This window comes from Amblyomma americanum, chromosome 7 (genome assembly GCF_052857255.1).
Source record: "Amblyomma americanum isolate KBUSLIRL-KWMA chromosome 7, ASM5285725v1, whole genome shotgun sequence".
In the NCBI taxonomy this organism is placed as follows: domain Eukaryota; kingdom Metazoa; phylum Arthropoda; class Arachnida; order Ixodida; family Ixodidae; genus Amblyomma; species Amblyomma americanum.
This window is the reverse complement of record NC_135503.1, coordinates 8,870,882-8,896,015: the sequence shown is the minus strand read 5'-3', so window position 1 is coordinate 8,896,015 and position 25,134 is coordinate 8,870,882. Positions and strand designations below refer to the sequence as shown.

The 25,134-nt window shown below is 45.6% G+C and overlaps 1 protein-coding gene across 1 annotated transcript in view; it reads right to left on the bottom strand.

Annotated features, from left to right (window-relative positions):
- LOC144098391 (midasin) overlaps positions 1–25,134 on the bottom strand; it is a 215,597-nt gene that overhangs the window by 81,982 nt on the left and 108,481 nt on the right. The window contains exons 30-41 of the mRNA XM_077630990.1: positions 20,614–20,842; positions 19,680–19,833; positions 19,180–19,296; positions 18,483–18,567; positions 18,198–18,318; positions 16,494–16,642; positions 12,635–12,822; positions 7,922–8,169; positions 6,422–6,536; positions 6,175–6,343; positions 5,352–5,716; positions 4,122–4,261 (exon numbers count right to left, since the gene is read on the bottom strand). Coding sequence (XP_077487116.1) covers positions 4,122–4,261; positions 5,352–5,716; positions 6,175–6,343; positions 6,422–6,536; positions 7,922–8,169; positions 12,635–12,822; positions 16,494–16,642; positions 18,198–18,318; positions 18,483–18,567; positions 19,180–19,296; positions 19,680–19,833; positions 20,614–20,842 — 2,080 coding nt within the window. The remainder of the gene's footprint in view (positions 1–4,121; positions 4,262–5,351; positions 5,717–6,174; positions 6,344–6,421; positions 6,537–7,921; positions 8,170–12,634; positions 12,823–16,493; positions 16,643–18,197; positions 18,319–18,482; positions 18,568–19,179; positions 19,297–19,679; positions 19,834–20,613; positions 20,843–25,134) is intronic.

Sequence of the window (25,134 nt, the reverse complement as noted above, 5' to 3'; positions counted from 1 at the left end):
TTTATGCCCACCCTTGTCCCATGTATCCTCAGGCACCTGATTGATAGTGTGAATATGATCTACTGTTGAATACCCTTTACGGAAGCCTGCCTGATCATTAGGTTGATTAAAGTCTACGGTTGCCCTGATTCTATTAGCGATTACCTTAATAAATACCGTGTAGGCAAAGGACAGTAAGCTGATATGTCTGTAATTTTTTAAGTCCTTGGTGTCTCCTTTCTTATGAATTAACTTGTTATTTTTCAGTAAAAAAGGAAAATTTCAGCCTTTAGATTTTGCGCTAATTTTTAGGGGATGGTAGATACTGCTGAATCATTATACTTGCGGGCGAGTCAGTAATGCGGTACGTAGAGTATATGAACTAAACAGCTTGTTGTCCTTTCTAGCATGTTAACGTTAGTTAATAACGATCCCAGACAATGCATGCATTCTAAAATTACCGTCTAATTGTGATGGTATACAATAAATGTCTTAAGTTAGATGGGGCTTGTAGTTCATGTCTCAGAAAACAAAGATTACAGAATAAATAGGAGCACAAGGTGTCAACATCTTTGTTCCAGCGAAGTTTGTTCATTAATGTAATAATAAGAGCTCGTTAATTCAGAAATCCAGATAATTCAAACTGCTGTAGTGGTCCTGGCCAAAGCCCATGTAAGTCTACGGTGACATGGGCTAGCTGATTCGGGCGCTACTGGTCTCACACCAGTTGAACCTTTAGCCACCAATCCTGAGCTGTACTAGTCTTGGGAGATAGTACCAAAATTGCTAAAAACGAGTCACACTTGTCTAGCCCAATGTTGTATTGCTCCCACCGCCAAAGACGAGTTACGGTCAGCAATTGCTCTGGTTGAAATTTTCGACACTAGTTGTCCATGAAAAGCGTTTTGCACCTTTAGCGCATTTTAAAGGAGTATAAACACCTAACTTTTGCGTGCATGTTTCCTTCTTTGCAATGATGCGTAAGGCATTTTATACATGGATTACTCTGTGGTATTCTCCTATGACCACTAAATAATTTATAATCGAATTTCTTTCTCATGCAGTTTTGGTTTCGGTTTCGGCAGCTGAACGATGACTGTGACGTCAATGTGTGCTTATAGGTAACATAAGGCATGAAAAACAACATAATCACTGCTTCGTTATAATTCACTGCAATAACAAAACCAGCCTGCTTTAAGAGATGGAATGACAACGAATGTAGAAGCAGTGATTGCATTGCAGTTTTTTTATCTCTCACGTGACCTATAAGAACATGTTGTCACAGCGATCCTTCGGCTGTTGAAACCGAAACAGCATGACAGGAAAATTTGATTATAAATTGTTTAGCAGTCAAAGACGAATACCACGCCGTGATTCATGCAAACTAATGTCTTCTGCATCATTGTAGAGAAGAAAACATGCCACCAAAATCAGGTGTCTAACTCCTTTAAAATCAACAGCAGTTTTTTCATCAAAAACTGCCAAAGATTGCTTTGTTTTTCTGGATTTAAATTGGCAGTTAAAGGGTTAATTCGAATGGGCTGCCAAAGGGAGACCATGGCCAGGTATGCCCAGCGCGGCAAGTGATCGTCCAAATGACCCTACTCAAACCAGAATTTCATCGTGCAGTTATTCATGCAACTCTAAGGTGCACGAATAACTCTGCAGTATGGAAGGTGCATGCAACGACAGGCATGCTGACGCCTCATCTCTTTGTTTATTTTATTTTTATTTATGACATACTGCAGGCCGTTAGGCCCAAGCAGGAGTGGATTACAGAAACAGATCACAAAGTGAGCAATAATACCAAATGCAAACAGAACACTAGCAGCAAGAAATCACATGGAAAGGCAAAAAACAAGCTAACAAAACAAGCAAAAAAAAGGTAACAATGTTCACTTATCAGGTCAAGAGACCGTCACATCGCTTGGTTTCGGTTTTGCTTTTCTAAGCTTCATGTCAGTCCGCATCAGCCAGCTAAGCCCAGCTGTGTGCCATTCAGGCACCGATTGCTAGTCTTTTCTAAACCCATTTTTTTTATTTCTTGCTGCTTCGGCACAACTGAAAGTTTCTGTCAAAGTGGTCCGTCTTTTCTTCAGTGCGCCTATACTGCGTGTGAATCACGTTCCATTTGCATTTTGTACAGTGACACCTCCTTACACGTGATGCTGCCACTTGTGAGGTGTGCGACAGTAACGATGAAGCTCCACGACTAAAAAAAGGCATTGTCACGTCGTTCTCATCTCAAAAGCAAGCAACCATTGCCCAGTCTTTCATCAAATAGATGCAAGCGGTTTTTGTTCGTTTTGTCAGAATCGTCTGCTAATTGAAACAATTGACTGGAATAACCTGCATTCAAAATTATTCGCAGACCCCACATCAACAGAAAATTTTGTGAAAAAGTTGGAAGCCCATGATGTCTAACTTGCTGTCTGAGCATATGTTGTAATCTGCTGATAGGTGTTTTTTGTCATTCCTCGGATTGTATATCCTACTGCATCCCAGCCAGTACATTATTTATCTTTGAAATTGTTCCTTTGTGTTCATGTTTTATTTGTCTTAGTCTCACTCTGTAACAGCCCAAAAGGGCCAACAGTATTTTAAATAAATAAATAAAAACTTTCGGATTAATAGCACATTTTCTTTAGTCACTTGAAGTTCGAATTAATGAGCTTTTACTGCACTCCAAGGTGCTTGTAGTCTAACTTCTGAAAAGTGTCAGGCTTCTTTTTTGAGTTAGCACTTGGCACAAAGGGGGCAAGGGCAAAGACCCAGTGGCTCCTTAGCACTTTTAGAAAGCCTGTGAGGATCACTGGTGATAATGTGTTTCAGAACCCTTGCACTAAGGAAAAATTAAACGATTACAAATGTCATGTTTTCATTTCATTGTAAGCATTAGTGCCAAAATTTGTTGCCAACCAATATAAAAACGCAGTATTCTGCTACACCTAAAGACCATTTAAATATGGGTGCAAAGGCTGGTAAACAGTTGAACACAGTTATCAGTCAACAAGTCCTCATGTTATATTTCTCCTTAACAGAACATATTGTGGGGCTATTTGGTAACTGGCACGGCGCGCATGCATCAGTGGAGAGATTTAGAATAGCGCAATCTGCTTCTGTGCGCCACTAGTGCGCACACACTGACTGGTCCTGACAGGACAGGCATGCAAACAGCTGGCCAGCGCCTGAAAACCTGTACAGGGCGATCTGCACATGTGCAGTGGCTCCCCATGGAACCTGATCGCCATAGCGGCCGCAGATCGCACTATGCTGAATTACTCAAATTGAAGGAGGCATGGTTTTCTTGATTTCTGCAGACCGAGTTTGAGCAGACTGCAGGCACAGCAGCCGTTCTTCTCCACTTGAAATTTGTGAATCAAGCACGAAGGCAGAAGCACGAGAGGAAAAGCTAGCATGAGGCACATGACGGGTGCCTCTTTCCGACGCCCGACACGGGGTGGCGGTAGGTGCGCAGTGTGTATACCTGGCAGGTGTTCATGGAGTCGTCGCTTAAAATGATTAGCTGTGCAGTAACGCAATCGCAATTTATACCTAGACTAGCTCTCGGGGGTCTTGTAGTTAAGCCTAAAACCCCACAAATATGTCGGCTCAGCATGTAGGTCAACTCCTCAATTTCCGATGGCCATTTTTGGAGAATGTCGACACAGCTTCAATGAGTATGACAAGGTTCAATGAATTATCTCTCTTTTTCATGTAATGGCCTTGTGTGTTCAAAAAACATCATTTTTTAAAAGGCCTATTGTGCCGTTTCAACCTTTCTTGTGTGCTAGAAATATTCAAAATATTTGCTTCGAAATTATTCAAATAAAATTACTGTTGATCAAATTCACTTCGAATAAAAAAATCACTTATTGCATATGCCTAATAAAAAGAAATTCAGAACACAAGATGGGGCTGGGCGCTATAAAACATACATATTCCTACTGGACGCAATGCTGTCCTATGTGGCTGATAGCTCAGTTAAAACACCAATCCCAAGGCATAACCCTCCGTTCCTTGAGGCACACAGCTAAATATACACTGCAAAATGGAAAAAGCAGAAGTAGCCAAAATGTCACTAATTAAATTCCACTTGAAATATTTCATTACAAAAGAAGGTTTGTCTGTAAAACGCAAACCTTTCTCAAGGTGCCCATGATGGAAATCCAGCATGGATGTCTCCAGCACTTCAAGAGTGTGCAGTGCCTTGTGAAGGGGCACAGGTGTCCTGCCGACTGCCTCTTTCCCACACAGGGTGCCCCAGGCAAAACGAGTGAGCCTGTAATAAAAAATGCACACATTTAGAATATGGCCAACAGGGTATTACTCCTCTATAGCCACTGGGGCCAGCAAAAATCTTTACTATATCAGTGTCTTTACTATATCAGTTGTTAATGATGGCATTGCTCTGAGAATGCTGTCTGATAATTAATTGGCTACTTATTAAACACATGGTGCTGGCGTATAAAAAGAAACCACTCATAAATACCTTCAATCCTGCTCTTATCATCCCTTTATGTGATAATTATTTATTTTCAGATAGCACATTTTATGTTATCACTTTTCCTATTTAGTTTACACCCTGTAGAAGTACCGCATGTTCAGGAATACAACACAGCTATGAATTTAATGCAAATTTGATTCGATGTGAAAATCAAAGGTTTTCGTGAACATATCGCCATCTTCCGAGGCTTCAGAGCCATTTAAGAGGCAATACAGTAGCAGACCGATCTTTCGAAGTTGCATAATATTTCGGACTTCACTGAGGAACCGTCGCACATCTCATAGGAACATGTACATTTTCACAACCGACATTTCGGACTTTGTGCAGCCCAAAGGTTAGAGTCTTCAGATGAAAATAGATGCCAACAATATTGTGGAGATTGTTTTTGAACTGAAATTTCGTTATTGCAGCCTTATATATACACGAGCTAGCATCGCTGTCATAACCAACCCATTCTCCGCTGCGCTGAAAGGCAGATTAAAATGGAGTCAGTGGGCGCTGGTGGAGTTAATCGGAGGGACTGGCTTGGGTAGGCCTGGCTATTTATTCTTCATTGTTGCCATTCGAGACAAGGGCACACTCTCCGTTGCCATCGAGATGGCCTACAAAGAGTTCGCGGGCCAACGGGATACCTGCAGTGTTCGCCGCGGCCTGGGCAATGCCACCCGTAGTGCAGGGCAGCAGGTGTGGGTGGGGGGGGTGGGGGGGGGTGGGGGGGGGGGGGGTGTGCAATTGGAAGCGCTCGCTTTCGCACTCGTCTTCCCCGTTGGTTACTTCACAGTCTTCGTGAGCGTCGCTGCCCATGCAAACTGACTGCTGCTGTTTCCCGCAGAGAGAGAGAGAGGACAGGCCTTCCAGTACTCACCTTGAAGCCCTCTCGTGTGCACTGGCAGCCACTTCGCTGTCCAGCGTACGAGGCTGGCCAAGCCGCTTCACCACATGCTTCCTGACCTTGTGCAAAGGTGGAAGCTCAGTGATGAGTGCATGATTCATGCTGGCCACAACACCGGAGAGTTCTTGACAGCAGCGGGTTATCGTCTCCCTGACTTGCTCCCTTCCACAGGGGTCTGCCAGGCCCTTCTCGAAAGAGAGAAGACGCAAGAGGTGCTTGCAGAGCCAGCTCCAGTGTTGTGCAACCATTGAAACTCTTGAGGCGCGGCTGCCAGGAGAAGTGTCTGTGTTTGTGCTAGACAGCCAGAAGCGTTCAAGGTGCTGCTGCACCAGCCGAGCCTGGAAAATAAGAAAAACGCGAACGGTCTACATTCCACTCACTGAAACAGACAGGTTGTGGCCTGTCCGATGCCAATGATAAAGAATAACGCTGGTCATGCTATTAATGCCCTCCTTCTCTTTTTCACACAAACTGCCACTTTGGCACTTGTGAGGTACCTTTTTAACTTAATTTTCTGCAGCCATTCAGCTGCAATTCTACTTGGGGCACCAGTGTTTCTATTGACCACCCAGACCACTGTTAAATCCGTTCAATTCATTTTGTTTTGCTTGTTTCTGTTCACTTTTTTTATTATGCTGAATGGTTAATTTCGAGAAAAATGAAATGAAAGCAAATCTCTGCACAGTACCTCAGCATGATCGAATACATGGTTCACCCGAAGTGCCATTCTAAATACGCTCATAGCCCCAAGTAATGAGCCTATGCCATAAATGAAACAATAAATGATGTGCATCACCTCCTTGTAAAAACTGATGGTGTTGCAAGAAGAGTGCAGTAGGTAAGCTCTCAGGGAGCACAGCATCTGCTCTAGCAGAGAGCCCAGCCGCAGAGATTTGACTGTGTCACTCTTTGCAAGGCAGGGAAGCCGTGCCTCCAGGCAACCATGCCGCAAAGACAGCTGGACCCTGAGGAGTACGAAGAAAAAGAGCAGATGTAGACAATGGACAGTGTATTTCGAGAAAAGTCTTCAAGACAGTACCAACCTTAGGGTAGTGCTTTCAACCAGTGATGACTGTACAGGCTGAAGTGCAATCCGTGACAGCAGGCCAGGAAACTGGTGCATGTCTAGAGGCACATCCTCAGCCAGCAGCAGTGCACCTGAATTGGACGAAATTCTATTTTTACATTATGCAATTATGTCAGGCAGGCTTCTTATGATTAGCGTGCACTGTGCACATACATTTCTTTACATATTCTTTAAGTCTTTACAATCATAAAAGGTAAGAAACACTGGCTTTCTTGTAAGCACCCACAGATGACAACAAGTCTCAATCTCTTGAGAACATAATGAGAAACACAGCATTGACATGGGACACAAGAAGAGGTGACACAACACTGGGTGCTCCCCATGTCAACGTGCTGCATTCTAATCATGTTCTCGAATCTGCACCAACTAGCCTAACTAGGTACTGCTGTTACTCTTAAAATAAAACAAGCCAGATCTGAACACACTCTTCCAAAATTAGTTGTGTCACAATGCGTTGCAAAAGCACTGCTGTTTACAGCAGTGCTTTTATTAATCAAGTGTTCACTAAGTGTTTTACTAATCACATGGTTTTCAGGAACCTCTTGACCTCTGAAAATATCACTGGATAGCAGGTTCCCTTGACTATGCTGCGCTGCCTGCAACAGTGCACAGAAGTCTGGGCACATGCTACGTTTTCCAGAAATGACATTGTTGCTTTGTGATGAAACCACACGCCAGAGAGCAGCACAGCACAGCATAAACCAAGGAAGAATGTGCCTACAGGAAGAGCAGAACTTGATGACAGCTCGCTGCCCTCGCACTCTGCAAAGCCAAGATGACACTCCAGAAAGCAACTAATTAGAAACATGGGCCCACCACCCATACCGAAAGACTTGAAACAACATGCTGTGCACAAGCGCTTAGAATGAAAATTTGGTAGTCCACAACTCACCAACTTGAACGTTCAGATACTACAAACTAACCACTAAGGCCACAACACAACTCTACATATGAAACAACGTGTTAATTCACAAGCAAATCGGTCCAACCAGAATTCTCAAACTGCATGACACAACAGCCTCTCTTCAAACAAGATGATGCAAAATCATAAGAAGCTCTTAGCTTTCAGTAGCACTGAGAAATACAGTGCCCACAGCCCCCCCCCTGCCCCCCCCCCCCCCCCCCAGCCACTCCCCCGAACTCCCAGCTTTAATCCATTCAGTATGTAAGCTTTGTATATAACATTGGTAGAAAAAGTACAGGTTGGGTTGTTGTGGCCATTCTTCTACTGAATGGTCCACAATTGACTGCAAGTCGAAAAATCACACCATTTTTCATTAAAAATCTGTTTGATTTCTCTAGCGAATTAGTCCCAATAATACTGGTTACAGCCTTTTTGTTTTGAAATCCAATCTACAAACCAAATATGCAAGCATTCACCAAACAAATATAAATGAATCCTTTCTCTCCACAAATGGACCAACCAAAGGTAGCTTAATCAGAGTGACTGTATGACCTGCGGCAATATGGCCAGGCAGACCAGTGGGTTCCTTGAGTGCTGCCAGGGTTTGCAGCATGGGCTCCACATGCTGTTTGACAATGCCAATCTGTTGCTGAGACCCAAGGGCATTGCCCAGGTCCCTCAGCCAGTGCAGTCGCTGGCACCAGTCGCCATAGCTGGCTCGCTCCAGAAACAGCAGGCATGCCACATCCACCATGCACTCAGGCTCCACTCGCAGCTGCAGCGGTGAGGGCAGTGGTCCCCTGTGGAGAGAAAAAGCTGAGTTCCTCCTCAACTAGCATATCCTGCCATGCAGATGCACAGTCGTGGTGAGTATGACTTGCAATACGCACAATGCCATCAGAGCTTTCATCACTAAGAAGTGGACACTTGTAGCAGTGAAAAGATAAGCATGCTTTCAAATCTTCAGCTTACTTTGTGGGGACCTGCCCTGCAGCCCCCTGAGTTTGCTTTCCTGCGAGGCACCGTGCAGCGGCTGTCTCACCTCGAGGCTGAACGCATTCCCTTGTCAGTTACATTAACTGGCAAGAGAGGGCGCCAGCATCGCTGCGAGGGAGACTGCCAAAGCCCGCGCGCGGGAGAGGGGGGCTTCGGCTGGGATTTTCGGCGCGGGCGGACGTGTCGCTCGCGGCTCCGCTCTTCGCCGGCGGGGCGAGGAAGCGACGGGGAGACAGGCTCCCGTACTCGTCCCGTCCGGCCTTCGGAGTATATATCCCTTGCCCTAGCGCGGGCAAACATTCGCTCGGAACCTTGCTGGTGAGTCGGACGACCTCGATTCATTAGCGTACCTTGTTGCTAGCTGGCGTTATTGTTGCTGTAGCAATAAATGTCTGTTTGTGTCAGCCAGTGTGTCGTTCCTCTGTTCCCCCAGAGCAACGCCCGCCGTGGTCAGCGAGCGCTCGGTAGCGTACGCGATCACGGGGTGGGGTTCGGGTGGCTTTGAACCGTGTCAGCCGCGATTGAGTGGGGAGAACGTACTTATCTCCCCAATTCACCCCCACATCTGGCCGCCCAACGTGGGCCTGCTCTTGGAACATTGGACAACTGTCGGTTCGGTTTGGGGAACGCTCCTTGTCCGGACTTGACAAGTGCTAGACCTAGAGTGAATTTTGATCGCTAGGACCTGCGGCAAGCTTTCTTGAGTGCGAGGTGTATTGCGCTGCAGCATGTTTGAACTTTTCGACATGCTCAGCACATTTTTTTTCCCTGGAGATTCTTCGCGAGAATCACTTGGTCCGCATCGAGGGAACGCGAGGCCTAGCGCCCGCGGAGTCGCCGAGCCCGAAGTGAGTGAGTACGGAAGCCGCGTGGGTGGTCCGAGTTTCTGTATATATTTTCTCTACTGTCTCTTTTTCGACTCTGGAAGTCGCGGCTCCGGGAGCCGGGTGGCCTGGGGCCACGGGTGCCGCTACGAGCTCGCTGGTATTGCAGCTCGGCACCGGGCGCTCCGACACCGTCCGATACGGTGGGCGCCGACCGCTCAGAAGCTGCTTTGTGCAGTGAGCGGGGTAGGACCACCCCACAAAGCTGACGTCTCCTCCCGGCTGCGCGCACATAACCCGTTTCGGGTCTTTGTTGTGGTCACGGTCGTTGTCGGAGTGGTAGTTAGGCCTGAGGCTTTCGGAGCTGCCTGCACCACGTTAAAAGAGACACGACCACCGGACCGTGTCGTTGAGAGGGGGCGCACTTTGCTGCCCGCCCATTTTTTTTTGTAACCTCGCACGAACTGAGCAGTCTCGTTCAACTCAAGAAAGGGCTTTGTTCACTCGAACTTTGCGTTTGCACAGCCGCCGACACGTTTTGCTAGCGAGTTAGGCATTGTGCCACGAAGCCCTTGCGGATGCCGTTTCCCCTCCCGTGACCTACGTTAAAGGCACGCCGAGAGCGTTTCGGCAATTTTGCAGATCCGGTGGAGCCACCCAGGCTTGCTGTCCGGTGCACATCGTCTCGCTGCCACCTGCTGCGACGGAGCGGCCTGTATCCTGTTCGCCGCATCCATCCGGGGCACCTGTGCGAGACCAGTCAGCAGTCACCTCCGGCTGCTGCTGCCCTGGCGACTACTGCAGGATCCTGGCCTGCAGTTTTCCCACCGGCCTTCGATTCGCGGGCCTGCGGACACGGTAGTCCGCGGGCCATGTGAGTCGTCCCAGCGGAGACCTTCACGCCGCCTTCGGAATACCGCGGAAGTCTGCGTGGACGCTGTCGGCGTGACCTCCACTGCAAGACGTGCCTCAAGGACATGAAGACCAGGAGACTCCTCCATAGCATGTACTTTCAGACGCGTGGGTCTATTTAAGGTTGGGGGGGGTGTGGGGACCTGCCCTGCAGCCCCCTGAGTTTGCTTTCCCGCGAGGCACCGAGCAGCGGCTGTCTCACCGCGAGGCTGAACGCATTCCCTTGTCAGTTACATTAACTGGCAAGAGAGGGCGCCAGCATCGCTGCGGGGGGGGGGGGAGACTGCCAAAGCCCACGCGCGGGAGAGGGGACTTCGGCTGGGATTTTCGGCGCGGGCGGACGTGTCGCTCGCGGCTCCGCTCTTCGCCGGCGGGGCGAGGAAGCGACGGGGAGACAGGCTCCCGTACTCGTCCCATCCGGCCTTCAGAGTATATATCCCTTGCCCTAGCACGGGCGAACATTCGCTCGGAACCTTGCTGGTGAGTCGGACGACCTCGATTCATTAGCATACCTTGTTGCTAGCTGGCGTTATTGTTGCTGTAGCAATAAATGTCTGTTTGTGTCAGCCAGTGTGTCGTTCCTTTGTTCCCCCAGAGCAAGGCCCGCCGTGGTCAGCGAGCGCTCGGTAGCGTACGCGATCACGGGGTGGGGTTCGGGCGGCTTTGAACCGTGTCAGCCGCGATTGAGTGGGGAGAACGTACTTATCTCCCCAAGTCAACCCACAACTTGCAAACATAAATCTAAATGATAGGCAAATAATGGGGCATTCAAGTGGCGTCGAAAGCAGAATTACCGACCTATGCCACCGGTAGATAGCAGCTCCTCTCTCTGGAAGTGTGACAGTGATGGCGCTCAATAATAACAAAACCGGAACTGCGGATTCTGACTGAAAATTGTTTGGATCCGCATATACCAGGTGGAAATTTAACAGGCTAAAATCTGGAAAAATACCTCGTATTATATGTGGGTTTTTAGAGTATTTTTCTTTATAAAATAGCGCCTAATAAGTCAGATTTTAAAACTGCCCAGATCCCTGAGGAGCGAATTTGAACTTTGCAAGAAAAAAATAGTTGAGACGATACTGTTATTGTATAGCTCACAGACAAGGCTCAATCATTCTAAAAGGAAGCAGAAAATCAACATCACTTATGGTGATGGGTTGAGTGAATTTCACAATAGTATGGAGTTCATTTCTGTTAACCACAACCCCCTCAAGTATGTGATTGATTGACATTTTCAAAATCATGTACTTTTGAACACACAAATCCATTACAGGAAAAGAGGGGAGAGTGCATTGTAGCTTTGAAAAACAACTCATTGAAGTTGTGTCGGCTTTCTGCAAAAAATTGCCATTAAAAGTTTAAACAACCAGCCTACATGCGGTACCCATGTATTTGTGGGGTGTGAGACTATGTGGGGCCTCCAACCGCTGCGCTTAAAGAGATCATCCTGAAATGATTTTGATGGTCATATTATAAAGCAACAAATCTGTAGAGGTGGTCTTTGTGAGTATGTAGGTTAAATTTAAAAGGTTAGTGTCGGCCCTGTTTCACAAATATTTTAAAAAACTGCTGCTTGCAACCGATTAGGGAGAGACCTCACCGCGCATTCTATGCCACTCCTAACCTGATGACGTAAGAGTGGGCAATCTGGCCAAGCCTTCACATTGAGCATGCCCAAGTGATGTGTGCAGTCCTGACCTGTCTTCTTTCTTATTTTATTTTCTGGTGTGTAGGCATGTACCAGTTGAGGGGGAGAGGAGGAGTATTGTTTTAATTTGTCGATGAATTCGGCGCTAAATGAAGATAGCTTAGAAATTTTTTCTATGAAGTGATCAGTGATGGAATACAGATCGTTCCTATGCTTCTCGTGACCTCAGTAAATATAGTTCTGTGGTCCCTTTCTTTGCAATTGAATCACTGCACAGCTTTTGCTTTCAAGCAGTGATTCCGCAACACCTGCTAGGTGCGCACCGCGCACTCGGCACCACCCTGTGTCAGGTGTCGGAAAGGTGTGCCCATATCCATGTGTCTCGTGCTAGCTCCCCTTTGCGCTCACGCCGTCATGCTTGATTAGCGAATTTCATGCGGAGAAGAGCGGCTGCAGCAGCTGCAGACAGCTCAGGCTCATCTCGCAGAAGTGTGGGCGCAGACATCGGCAGGTAGAGAAGCTAGGCGTCGTGCTTGCACCTGCGCGCATCTGCTGCTATGTGCATGTGCAGACCAACTCAAGCATATGCGTGGGCAGGCAGGCATGCGGTGTGTGCACCTAGGAAGTGTTCATGGAGCCAGGGTTTTGGTTGCACGCACACCGTGGTGTCATCCTAGAGGAGGTATATGCTGAACCAAAACCACATGAAAGAAGCTTTCTTGAAAAGTTATTCTCTCGAGACGAATATTTCGACATTTTGAATATCAAACACTCGGATCGAATCGAATTCAAACACTTCACTATTCAATCGAATATGCAAAATTATTGAATATTTGTACGCCTGTAATTTACATACATGAAGTGTACCAACAAATGCAGTACCTTGGAGCATCAGATGTCGATGCTAGTACGGCACACAGGGGCAGACTGTCGCCCCAAATCCGAGCGATGGTGCTGTGTTTTTCTAGGCACCATAATGGCTGTGAGAGCACCAAGGAGATAAGCAGCTGCTGTTCCACAGGAAACTGGCAGCTCTCCCAGGGCACACTCAGAAGTGACTTGCAGGCGGCCTGCAAGGTAAGCACGACATGCACCACATTCAACAGTTTTAGATGCAAGGCAAGAGCTTTCTTCCATTTCCTTTCCTTGTAGACACTTGAGTTAAACAACACAGCTGCCTCATTGCTCTGCATTCTATCACCCTTCCCACATGTTATGAGAGCAGTCTCCAGCTACATTAATGATCGTTACAGCATTGCATTCATAAAGGAAATTAAGGACTTAGTGCAATGCTCACAATGCAATACCAAAAGACAATGCAAAGCCAGAATAACAGACAAAAGAATACCCAAAAAAGATTAAAAAAATGTTGTCCACACATTGAAAACAATGCAGAAAACAGCTATGTGCAATTACTGATATTTCAGCCTACAATAATGGTAAAGCATTCGAACTTGGAAGAATCTGCACTTCCATTTCAATGAACTAACAGCTGGCACAAGCATCCATGCACTCGCTGCCATCAGAACTTTCTTCACAGAGAACTGTGTACTGCAGCCATCAACACAGTCTCGCCAGCGTGCATTTGGAGCCAGGACTTGAATCCATCAAGCTGATTGAACGCAAACAGCACTACTTAAATATAGTATATACGAAGCTCAATGCCTCGAGTAATCAAAGACCTGAACCTTTCATGCCAGAACATGCAAGAAAGTCCAGCTTAAAATAAGAAATGAGCTGCTTTCCACAAAACAGAGTAAAAATTTTATTTCTTCTCATTTTAGGACAGTTACCGTGCCTGTAATACTTGTGATATGCTGTCACTGCTTACATCACAGCCCTCATAATGTTTTCATGACAATTGCGCCTCAGGTGCAGATGTACAGTTAAAACTTGATTTAACGAAGTTGAGGGGAGCCGCAAATTATTTCGTTAAATCGGGAACTTTGTTCAATCGAATGATGCATTCCTCTGTCACTTTATTCGATACAAACGATTATATGGCGCAGCATCCAGAAAGCTACTGCGGCATCATATTTGCGAAGAGTAATTAAGCCGAAAATGAAACTGCGGCCCGCGGAAATGACCGACACCACTAGCGCATATGAAACGAAACAAAAATTATTACGGTAATAAGAAGGGCCCCAGGGGACTACAAATTTATTTATCAGCAAAAAAGTCAGTAACCTTTGCTTGCGTGCGCTTCGTAAGCAATGGCCGCACGGATTTTTCATAAGTCTGAAGTGCGTCCAGCAGGTCAAGGGCATCCATCATTTGACCCGGTGTTGGCACAGGAGCTTAGTGATCACCGTGTTCATGATCATCAGTGTCATCGTCATCATCTTCGGCCGCCTCTCCCTCCACGCGTTCTAAGGCACCCTGACCTAGCATCGAAGAGTAGGGCACTGCCTCTCGAGTTATCATAAAATGCTTCCTTCCTGATCTACCTTTTCCAGTATCAGTATAGTTCTACACTATGCTTCTTTTCCATTGAATTTATCCAATTTTTACCTTCCGCGTTTTTAACCTGTCGTTTAATGCTCTGTCTTTCTCTATCCTCGTGCCTGGCAAACTTACTGGTTAGTTTTATAGTTCTTTTCCGCCATTGTGAGTCAAAGCTCTTTCTGCATAGGTATTTAAATACCTTAGCTGCCCACCTGTTATCGTCCAATTTCCTCGGGCGTTCTTCGGATAGTATTTTACTCTGAGCTTCCCGTGCATCAAACGATGGCCAGCCCATATCCCCCTGTACTGCCTCGTTCGTGGTTTTCCCGTGGCCACCTAGTGCTAATCTTCCAACAGCTCTCTGATTTACTTCTAATCTCGACTGAACTTCTGCCCTTATGCACAGAACCGCATTCTCGAAACTAAGCCCTGGCACCATTATTCCTTCCCAAATACTTCTCAGTACTTCATATTTGTTGTACCCCCCTAATGCCCTATGTTTCATTATCTCGGCATCTCTTCGCCATTTTGCCATAAGAGACTGCTCATGCTTTTCCGTGTACATCTGTTCTTCGTTTACCCATACCCCGAAATATTTGTATTCAGCTACTCGGGGTATTTCATGGCCTCGTATCCTTGTATCGTTGAAAATCATCACACCTGACTTAGTTGCGCTAAAACTGAAACCTAGAGTGTCTCCTTTGTCTCCACAGCAATTAACCAGAGTTTGCAAATCTTCCTGGCTATGTGCTAAGAGTACAACATCGTCCGTATACAGAAGAAATTACAGCAGCGCCATCTAGGGCATGCGACATGAAACTTATTTACCCCTGGGGCCATCCAGTAAACTCAACTGAAAATTATCGTTTTTACGGCCGCGCGCTCGCGAAGAATGCTCACTCCCCTCCAGACCAACTGTGTCATTTTGCGCCGCGCAGATTGGTAAAAGCGGGACAAAGGCGCTCCGTTATGTAGCCGTTGGCTTGCGTCAATAAATTTCGGGGATTGTCTACAAAATAGACCGAAAATTAACACTTTTTCTCACTCATTTTTTGAGAAAATGTTTGTTAAATCGGGACAGATGATGAAATCTTCGTTGAATCGAAACTTTCATTAAACCGGGTTTCGTTAAATTGAGTTTTGACTGTGTATGCAATGCAATGTGAGGTGCTGGACTTGGGTAATGCAATGCGGAGTGACTTGGGAACGAAGCTAGGAATGTGCGCGGGAGAAGGAGACAAGATGGCGTTGGGACGACGAATGAGCTGTGTGAGGTCGGTGGTGTCTGTGGTAATGCAGCCCGTTGAGCAGTGGAGCGTACTTCTGAGTGGAGACTTGTGTGTTGTGGTGCAGACATTCCGTATGAGATTAGTGCAATAAGTGAAATTGCATGAAAGCTATCTTGCTGAGGTGTGCTTTCTTGCGTGGAAGCATTTTATACATTTTTCCTTTGCTCAATAATGCCACGCGAACGAACCGTGAATGCCGTTGGGCGGGGTCGCCATTCGCAGTCGCTGTGAAAGTTAGTTTTAAGTGGACCAACTAAACAGTCTCATGTTGTTCGTCTTATCTGAGAATTCGAAGCGGTTGTAGAGGAATATATCGCTGCTAAGTAGAAGATTGGTTTGGTTTATACGGGTTTAACGTCCCAAAGCGACTCAGGCTATGACAGACGCCGTAGTGAAGGGCTCCGGAAATTTCGACCACCTGGGTTTCTTTAACGTGCACTGACATCGCACAGTACACGGGCCCCTAGAATTTCGCCACCATCGAAATTCGACCGCCGCGGCCGGAATTGAACCCGCGTCTTTCGGGCCAGCAGCCGAGCGCCGTAACCACTCGGCCACCGTGGCGGCTGCTAAGTAGGAGAGTACGGCATATGTATGTTTGAGTTTCATTCTAGCCTGCCTGCACATGCACTCAATTCCAATGCTCACAACTGAGTTGCTCCAGCTACTTCGTTGGCCACTTGCATATGTTTAGATAACCGAACTAATCCATGAAACTATAAAATTCTGCTTAGGCAGGGCGAGCGTCAAGCTAAACTGAAAACAAACATAAATCTAACAGCAAACACCACCCCTGGGTGTTAAATGGGTTCAATAAAAATGAGTTCTCTTAAATGTCTGAAAGTGACAGAGCAAAAAAGAATTGAAACACAAATCAACTAGCACAGTTCAGACCCCTTTTTCTATAAATCATTATCACCTCCAACTGCCTCAGCCTCTACAAGACAGAGCTAACAGCACTTGGTGGCTTAGGTGTCAACGCCCCTTCCCTGGCCCCCAAAGCGAACCTGAGCCTCCTGTGTGTCCCACGTGGTCTGGTATGTCTGTGCCAGGCTGGACAGCACGGCATCCTCAGGAAGCAACCCATTCTCCAGCCGCTGGACACAGAGAGCAGCTGCCTTCCGCAGGGTTGACAGAGACGCCTTGGCACTGTGCACTTTGAAAGATGCCAGGTGCGAAAGAAGGTCACCAGAGAAGACAGTTGGCCAATGTTTCAATCTAGCAAGAGAACCATCCCAACTTCTCCACATGGCATCTGACACCCAAAAAGAGCCGTATTTGGTCAAGTAATTTGCACACCACTAATTTATTATCCGGGCTTTTAAAAAGAACATTTACTCGCATATTTTATGCTCCTTGCTGTGCCACCAGCATGCACATGCATGCGCAAGGCAGGCTTGGGAAGACCGGCACAGCCGCACTGCCGCACTGCTGCATACGTCCAAGAAAGGTGGAAGTGGTGAGGGAGCGCCACTCTAAGGAAGACAACAATGTCAGGGCCAAGACAAAACGAAGTCATGCCTGATGTGTGCGAAGGGCTAGCACAACAGACTTTTTTGGACAAGAGTGCGAGACTTGGGCGCCGCAACCAGTTCATCTCGATTGGCTAAACAACCCCCCATTCCAGAGGCAGACCAACACCATTAAAAAAGAAGTCAGCACCAGCTAAATAGCCATGAAGGAGATTAGGATGACATAATGGAAGGAAATGACGGCAGCAACTGCCGTACCGCATCCTTCCCTTAGCAATTCAAAGGTCATAGCACATAATATGCCATATATTGCCACGAATAAGTACACCTCTTTTTACAAAAACGACCATTCGAAATTGGGGAAGGGGGTGTCAACATACCCTATGTACATGACTCTGAGTCGACCCACTTTTTTAAATTTGAAAATCCGAAGTGGGGGGGGGGGGGGTCGATTTGCAATCGAAACCAAAGCATGGCACCATAAATAAAGGCTAGCCAAATGAGATATCAGGGATGCTACAGCATGTTTACAATTTTATGTTTTTTCTGCGGCTCTACCAAGTTGTATTCGGCTATTCCACACGGTTAGTAAGAAGAATTTTTCTTTTCTTTTTTTTTACTTTTAACTGCGCACTTGGCGCTCATGGGAACGTCATTAGTTGATTGAAGGGCCGATGTTCCAATCATGGCAGCACCGCCACTCAGAATGGCAGCTGATAGAAGAGCCGACACGACATGCGCACAGTTTTCCTTTGGCTCTGTTTGACGCATTTGACTTGACTGCCGGCCATAATTTACGTTTTTATTGTAGTGCATCGCCAACCATCATTTGTGCTCCGGGGCCGGTAAGCGTTTAGCGCTCACTCACAACTACATTCAAGATGCCCATTCCCGGCAGGATACATGTAGCTTCACAAAACGTTGTAAATTGATTCCAATAAAAATATAAAAATTGCACTGTGCGCTGTTTACCTGGCTCAATCGCGCTGGATGTCACTTTCACCGTAGAGTTTCTCGATACTAAGAAAATCTATGGCTTTCCAGGACTAACAGCTGCAAGAGAAAACTTAAGCAGTCTCCGGCATGGGCCAGAATACGAAACTACCGAATCACTATGTGAGGGGAGCAAGTCAAACCTGCACAACGACCCCTTATAACATAACAAAGACCACAAAGGTTTTTCTGGACTGCTAACTTTTTATAACTGTTACATTAGCACTGTCCTGCTTGCCCCTTTACCTGATGCCTTGCCCAGTGCGACATGGGACTCGAGAAATGGCCCACTGGCTTGAGGAAGTGTTAGACCTGCTGATGCCAAAAGGCTATGGCCATCCCAGGCGTCAATGCAGCTGCCATCATCCTGGAAATGCGGCAAAAAACGAGCATACCTTCATTCTACACAATAAAACACTTTCAGTAAAAACATTTTTTCACAACAGACAAAATGCTCCAAATAAAAAAAAATAAAACCTCCATAAATGGCCACACTGCATTTAGAAAAGGTGCACTTGACAGCTACTTTACCTCTCCAGGCAGGAAGATCTCCACAACACGATTCCTCATGGCCCTTGAGATCTCCCCATTCTTTGGATCCATGGTCATAATAAGTCTAAGGGCACAGAGAGACAAAAAGGATTGGTACCTAATTCACTAGCATAAGCAGTCTTTGTCTGCCAGAACTGTTCAGCAGAGCATGCACAAATATGGCCTGCAGAGTGCGAACATCAGATTACAAGAGTGCTAAACACAAGGCATTCAAGGGACACTGAGGAAAACTCTACCCCAATTTTTGTTGTTAGTAAAAGTTGATTCTATGCCTCTTTCTGAGTATGCTGATGTTTGTCCACTAGCAAAAGACACATTCATTGCTGAGAAAATTGCACTTTTCCAGCTATATGATTCAAACTCGTGATGTCTACACCAAAAATGACTCAGTGATCACCATTCTGAATTGAATGGCAGTGTAACCCAGCTTCTCGGATCTCTGCCCATAAAATTGCTGATGTGTCACAGTCTACTTGCAAAATCGGCCAATGATGGCAACACCTGCATTTTATTTTTTGGCCCCCTCTACCTTATAAAAGCTTTATTTTCAATGACGGTAGCGCTTTTGCAGTTTGAATGTGGTAATCCATCAATGTAAGTCAATCACAATTTGTCTTTAGTGTGCCTTTAAGGTGTAGGAAGAATAAATATAGACACAGCAAGATACAAAACCTACCGGAAGTCTGGGTGAGGCCTGATGATGCGCAGAGCTTCACCAACCACACCCTGCTCCGTCAGAGGAAGCACACCACCCGGTTCCAGCAAACCGTTCAGTCGATCAAGCACAGATGCCCTGTAGTAATTTGGTTGGAGAAATTTAAGTACTGCTTCCACATATAACTAAACTGTTGCAGACTCATCAAATGCAGCTTTAGAGAACACAACAAAACAGTGCAGTAAGTGCAAGTTGCTACAGCATGTTGTGGCCCATTAGAAGTGCAAAACGAAAAAGTTGGAAATGTGTACAAGTGGCTAATGCGATGCGCATTACCCTTACACCAAATTATGTAAAACAAATGTTGCCTAGAGTAAAAAAAAGATGTGAGGACTAACAAAAGATACACAAGTTTCAGAAGCCTACAGGTAAATGTAGGCACACAACAAAATTAGAAAGGTAGAACTACTATCTTCCACAACAGGACTACCATTCAATCCCACCAACTAAATCACACTCACGTGCACAGGTTGACATTCTTCAACATGAGCCAGTGGCCTTGCAGCAGGCTGGCCACTAGTACACTGTCTTGCCACTCAAAGCTCCCGTTGACCGTCCCAGGAAGCCTGGCATCTTTTTCAAGTTGGGTGAGCTCGTCCAATATTGGCTCCCATCCTGCAATTATGCAATGCACTTGCATATTCACGATATCCAGAATATACAGTTCACCACAAGAGGAATAAAACAGAGCAAGGACAGAACAAAGTAGAGGACACTCGCAGAGCAGCACTCTTGTGCAAACATCTTCCACCGTTTCCTTTATTTTCATACTGTTTTGCCATCTGTTTTAAGTTGTATACTGCTATCTCATTGCAGTTTTATGGTCTTCTAGGTGAACCTTAAGTCTGCCACAAAAATAAACAGCAAAGCTTGCAAAATGGCTCTAACCTGACAGCAAAGCTTCAGAATGGCTCTAACCTAACAGCTGGCCAGGTTTATATATAAAAAAAAAGCCATTTCTTCAGAACAAACGCTCTGAACTCATCTGCACTTTTTCTACTGTAGCACCACTACACCAAGCTTTGTCCACTAAAGAGAAAGAACGTGTAATACGTAATTTCTCCATCCTTATTAATCAGAATGCCATTAACTTAAACCTCATCTGTAGTTTAAAATCTTCCTTGCAAACATAGAACTAGGATTCCTAAACACAACTTTCATGCATGCAAATGCTTGCATGAGCGTGTGTGCACGCATACACGCATGCATGCACGCGTGCGCGCGCACACAAACACATACACACAGACTATATGCTAAAGCATGTTTTTCTTACCTATTCACTCAATCCCAACTGTACTATGGAAGAGCGTTTGTAAGAGCTGGTCATACACCACTACAAATGCAAAAAACTGTTTTTTGCATTTTCAGTCGAGTGAGGTAGCGAGCCACACTCACCTCTGCAGTCAAGAATGTTGCTGAGCACTTTACGAAGATGCCCTGTGGCTCTGAGCACATCATCAGGCCTTGCTATGTCTACTGGTGCAGTCTGACATAGCTGGTAACGCAGCTTTAGTAGCTTCTCCATGTCATGGCCAAATGGACTCTCAGTGGCTTGCTTCAGGAGGCTGTCCAGCTGCCTGGTCACTGATGCAAGCAAGTGCTTGAACTTCTTGACTATGTCCACCTGCAAAACAAAAATGTGCAGACCGACGGGCCAAACCCCACATGTGCATTCAGATGAAGGCAACACAACAAACACACTCAACAACATGCTTCAAAAACACAAACACAAACTTGCAAGGTTGGTGTGGCTAAAAAGTAAAAAGTCGAGGAACATTTGAATGAAATGCATGGAATGCCATACAAGTAAAAAAAAATGCAACTAAAAATTTTTTCAGATACGTAGAGCGCTCAAGGACAATGTGAATAAAGCACAACTGTAAACACATCACAGTGTTTCTCATTCTTTATTTTGATTACTCACTGTGCTTGTGCCACCTGCCGTACACACCTCGGGCAAGCACAAAGGCACATGAATCTCCCATCTCACAGAGTTGCGCCTTAACAGGACAAAGCTGGTGCGAAATTCTACAAACGTACACACGGTTGGGACATTTATTAGGGTGGCAGCACTTGTGTGGTCCCATTTAAGCTCATGAGCCAAAGCTTGATCTCATATAGAAATCCTGCATCACAAAATCTTAAAATAGAATAATACCATTGGATTACACATTTTCTCACATTTTCAAAATTCTGTCACTGGATGTCCTCTCAAACTTTCATTCTACGAGTACAGCCTACAAATAATGGTCCGCCAATAGCAAGCACTCACTTTAAATTAATGAAAGTGGCACAGTTGCTACAATATACAACCAGGAGCAACAAATTGCCACAAAAAATTGACTCTGTTGTAGTGGACCAACAGGTGCTATGAACCTAAGCATTCAGCTACACAGCACACCTTTAGTATTAATGCACTGTTGTGAAATGGCAAAATTTTAATGCCCGTCATCTTCCAGATGAAAAATGCAAATGGTGCAAAGATATAAAGTCAAAGGGGACAAAAAACATTTAAAGAACGCTTTCTGTAAATGGGTTCAGCAAAGCCAGAGCCAGCACCAGCTTCTGATGCTGCTAAATACGTCTGCCTGACAAAGTGGTCTGAAGCCATACACACGAGCTATGGACCAGGATGGCAGGGACCTAGTTATACATGTGTGCCACTGTGCCACCACGAAACAATCCTCGCCCCTAAAACCGCTGCTGACTGCAGGTCACCAAAGATGACATTTATGTTTCTGTCTTATTTACAATACTGCTAGAATAGTCCAGGGCTTTTGCAGCAGTGTTTAACAAAAAAACACGACAATACAGGCATAGAAAATAAATTATAGGTGGTCTCATTCAAAGGTTTCTCGTAAGAAAGGTAATAATGGCAGTGTGTACACTGATGGTAACAGTAGTAGACTGCCATTAAGATAATAAAAAAAAGATTCAACAGAAGACGACACTGAATACATAAAAAAAAGTTGAAAAAGGAGATGCTGACTAACTCAAAAAAAAAAAAAGATTATTAATCCTCTTTATAGAGGCTTCAACTTATGAGGCCTGCATTGCAGCATCAGAACAGAAAATTCTATCTGTAAATCCCTTAAGGAAAAGATTAAACTAAATAACCAGAGCAGATAGATGGAGCCCACATGAATATACAATGATGACACCAAGATTTCTCACAGTACAACTCTAGCTTATTCGACAAGTTGACTTTAACTTCGCAATGTATAATTATATAGAGGTATTTTTCAGCCTTTCATGTTTCATTCAAAATTTGTATACAAGATCATCAAACACAATGTGTTCAAAGGAAGGTTACATGAATACTGTTGAACCCGGATATATCAAACTCGAAGGGGATAGCGAAATAATTCGATATATCGATATTTTTCTATCTCGAAAAATCTATATATAAAAAATGGCCATAGATAAGCTTTTCACATCTGCAATCTAGATACGAAAATAACTAACACCCATGCTAGTGACGCGGTACTGGCAGTGACGTGCCGCTGGCTGGCGTGCTGGTACTGCACCACTTGCTAGGCATTGCTATACACCTAACCAGCTTCACATCAAAGACGCTGAGAATAGTTCTTTAGAACTAGTTACTACCAATGATAAGGTGTCTAATGCAGTTACTAGTACACTAAATATAAATAGAGTAATTGCTCATTAAAATCTAGGCACAGTTGGTTTACGCAATGCCTTCGACAGTGAAGCAAGCCAAGCGACTGCGAACGCAAGACTTTAGTTAGGTTAGCTTCACTGCACGACAGCGATGTGGTGTGGAAAATGAGTACAAGAGACCAAGACCAACCTCAAGCACACCCGACATTCAACTCGTCAAACATGTGCCCAAGCCTGCACAGTCTCCGCACGAGCAAAGTGATCAAGGAGCGCCATTAGCAGAAGCACAAATTGCAGTGGTTTGATATATTGAACGAGAGGCAGAAGTGCAATTCGATACACAGCATGACTTTTTAACACAATAAAATGCACTTTCAATATAGCCAATAATTCGAAATATCAGACTGTATAAACCTACCACATTAAATATAAAATGGGTACCGAAAGTATCAACTAGCCCAGTTTGCAAGCACACAGCTGTCATATGCATGGCAATCATGCAGCCAAAAAGCCAGGTTACTGTACTCCACCTCACAAGTGGACTGCACTGGAGTGGATGCTACAGGAGCAAGACAACGGTTTCCAGATGTGTCAGGTTAGCTTGTAAGCACATACGACCAGGAACCGTGGGAGCCGTCCCTTCAAGCTCATAACTTCCATTTCACTGTGAACTACTTGTATTATGAAACAGTTTACTGTGCCCTGGTGCCACAGATATCCGAAGCCATGAATTACCATTAATAGGGGTGTGCAAATGGTCAGAACTTCGTAAAGTATGTGAAAATGATTCGATTCGCACAACATTTTCACTATTCAAAATAGTTAAACCTCTAGGTAATGAAATCCTCGATGTAACTAAGTATTCCAGTTTCCATAACTTTGCGTCCATATAACACTGTGCATTCTTAACTTCAATATAATGAAGTAGATTTTGCTGCACTTTGAATGTAATCAGATTTCATTGCTGGCTGTAAACGAACGTGAGGAAAGTGTGTTTTGCGGGCACGAGTGTCTGAGCAGAGCGCATGCCAAAGCCCACATTGGAGTGAGCACGTTATATATGCACCACATGGCTTTCACCTACAGAGCACATGGGAAGATGTAAATACGACGACGATCACAGTGACGATCCCGTCACCGGCCGTGCCATCTGCAGTACTCTCTAAACAAAAATATGCCTATATGGGAGTAAAAAGCGAGTAAGCTGTCCTTTATTGCACCCATTTTTATAAAAGGGTGTAAAAGCCCGCCACCTTCACCATGTTTACAGATCCTCAAAGCTTGGTAAAAGGACTGAAAGGGTCAGTGTCGTTGGGCGCTTCAATCTTGACAACCTAGCTTCTCACTCAGACGATGCGCGTATATGCAAAAAGCACACTCGCGATTACAGGAGAAAACACTAGGAATGGGGTGGGCCTGATTTCATTTCATTGGTTGATGATTGGAGGCGTCGACATAGAGAAAGACAGCAGGGGAGAAAGGAGGGAGGGGGGGTGGCCCGCCGCGAGGCCCGCCGCTGCCGCCACAAGGTCGCAGAGGTGGCTGTGGCGGAACGCATTGTAGTGTCAGCGGTGTGCTCGAGGCACTTAGGTTTTCCCCGTGAGTTACCCGCAGCGCGTTTAAGGCAAGATTCTTAGCATGCTAGGAGACGAATTTGGATGCAGAGAAATTTCAGTACTATGAAGTAAACCACCGATTTTACAGACTTAGTTAAATCAAGGTTTAACTGTATTCAAACCTCCTAACACACGGTGGAACATTGCGACATTTCAAAACGGCAGTATCTTGCACTTGTCACACAAGCTAACTTGCTATTTCATCATAGAACCGATTGTCAGCCCGCGGCAAACACTTGCACGGCAAAATCAATGCACTGGTGATTAAGTGCAGCATCAAACATGTGGCACATCATTACATCGTGCCACTATGAAGTCACAACTGGCTGTGAACTTTTCTGGCAGCAACCCTCTCGTTTTAGAGCCCTATGATAACAGATGCGGTGCTCACAGAAGCGGCTCGGCTTGTGAAGGATAGTAGAACGGACAAAGCTGCGGTCTGCACGTGCTGTGGCGGTAGCTTCGCGGCGGCCACTTTGATCGTTCTCAATTTCAGTCAGAAGCTAGAAACTGCATATCTAGAGGACAAGAAAAGAGCACACGACCAATACATCGGGCACGAGGCCAGCCCGCGCGTTTGAACCACGTATACAGCGCGGTCCGCACTCCGCGGCATCTAGCGGCATGGTTTTGTTTTCGTGTCTTCAGTTCGTGACAGCGATTGGGCCCAAGACGAAGT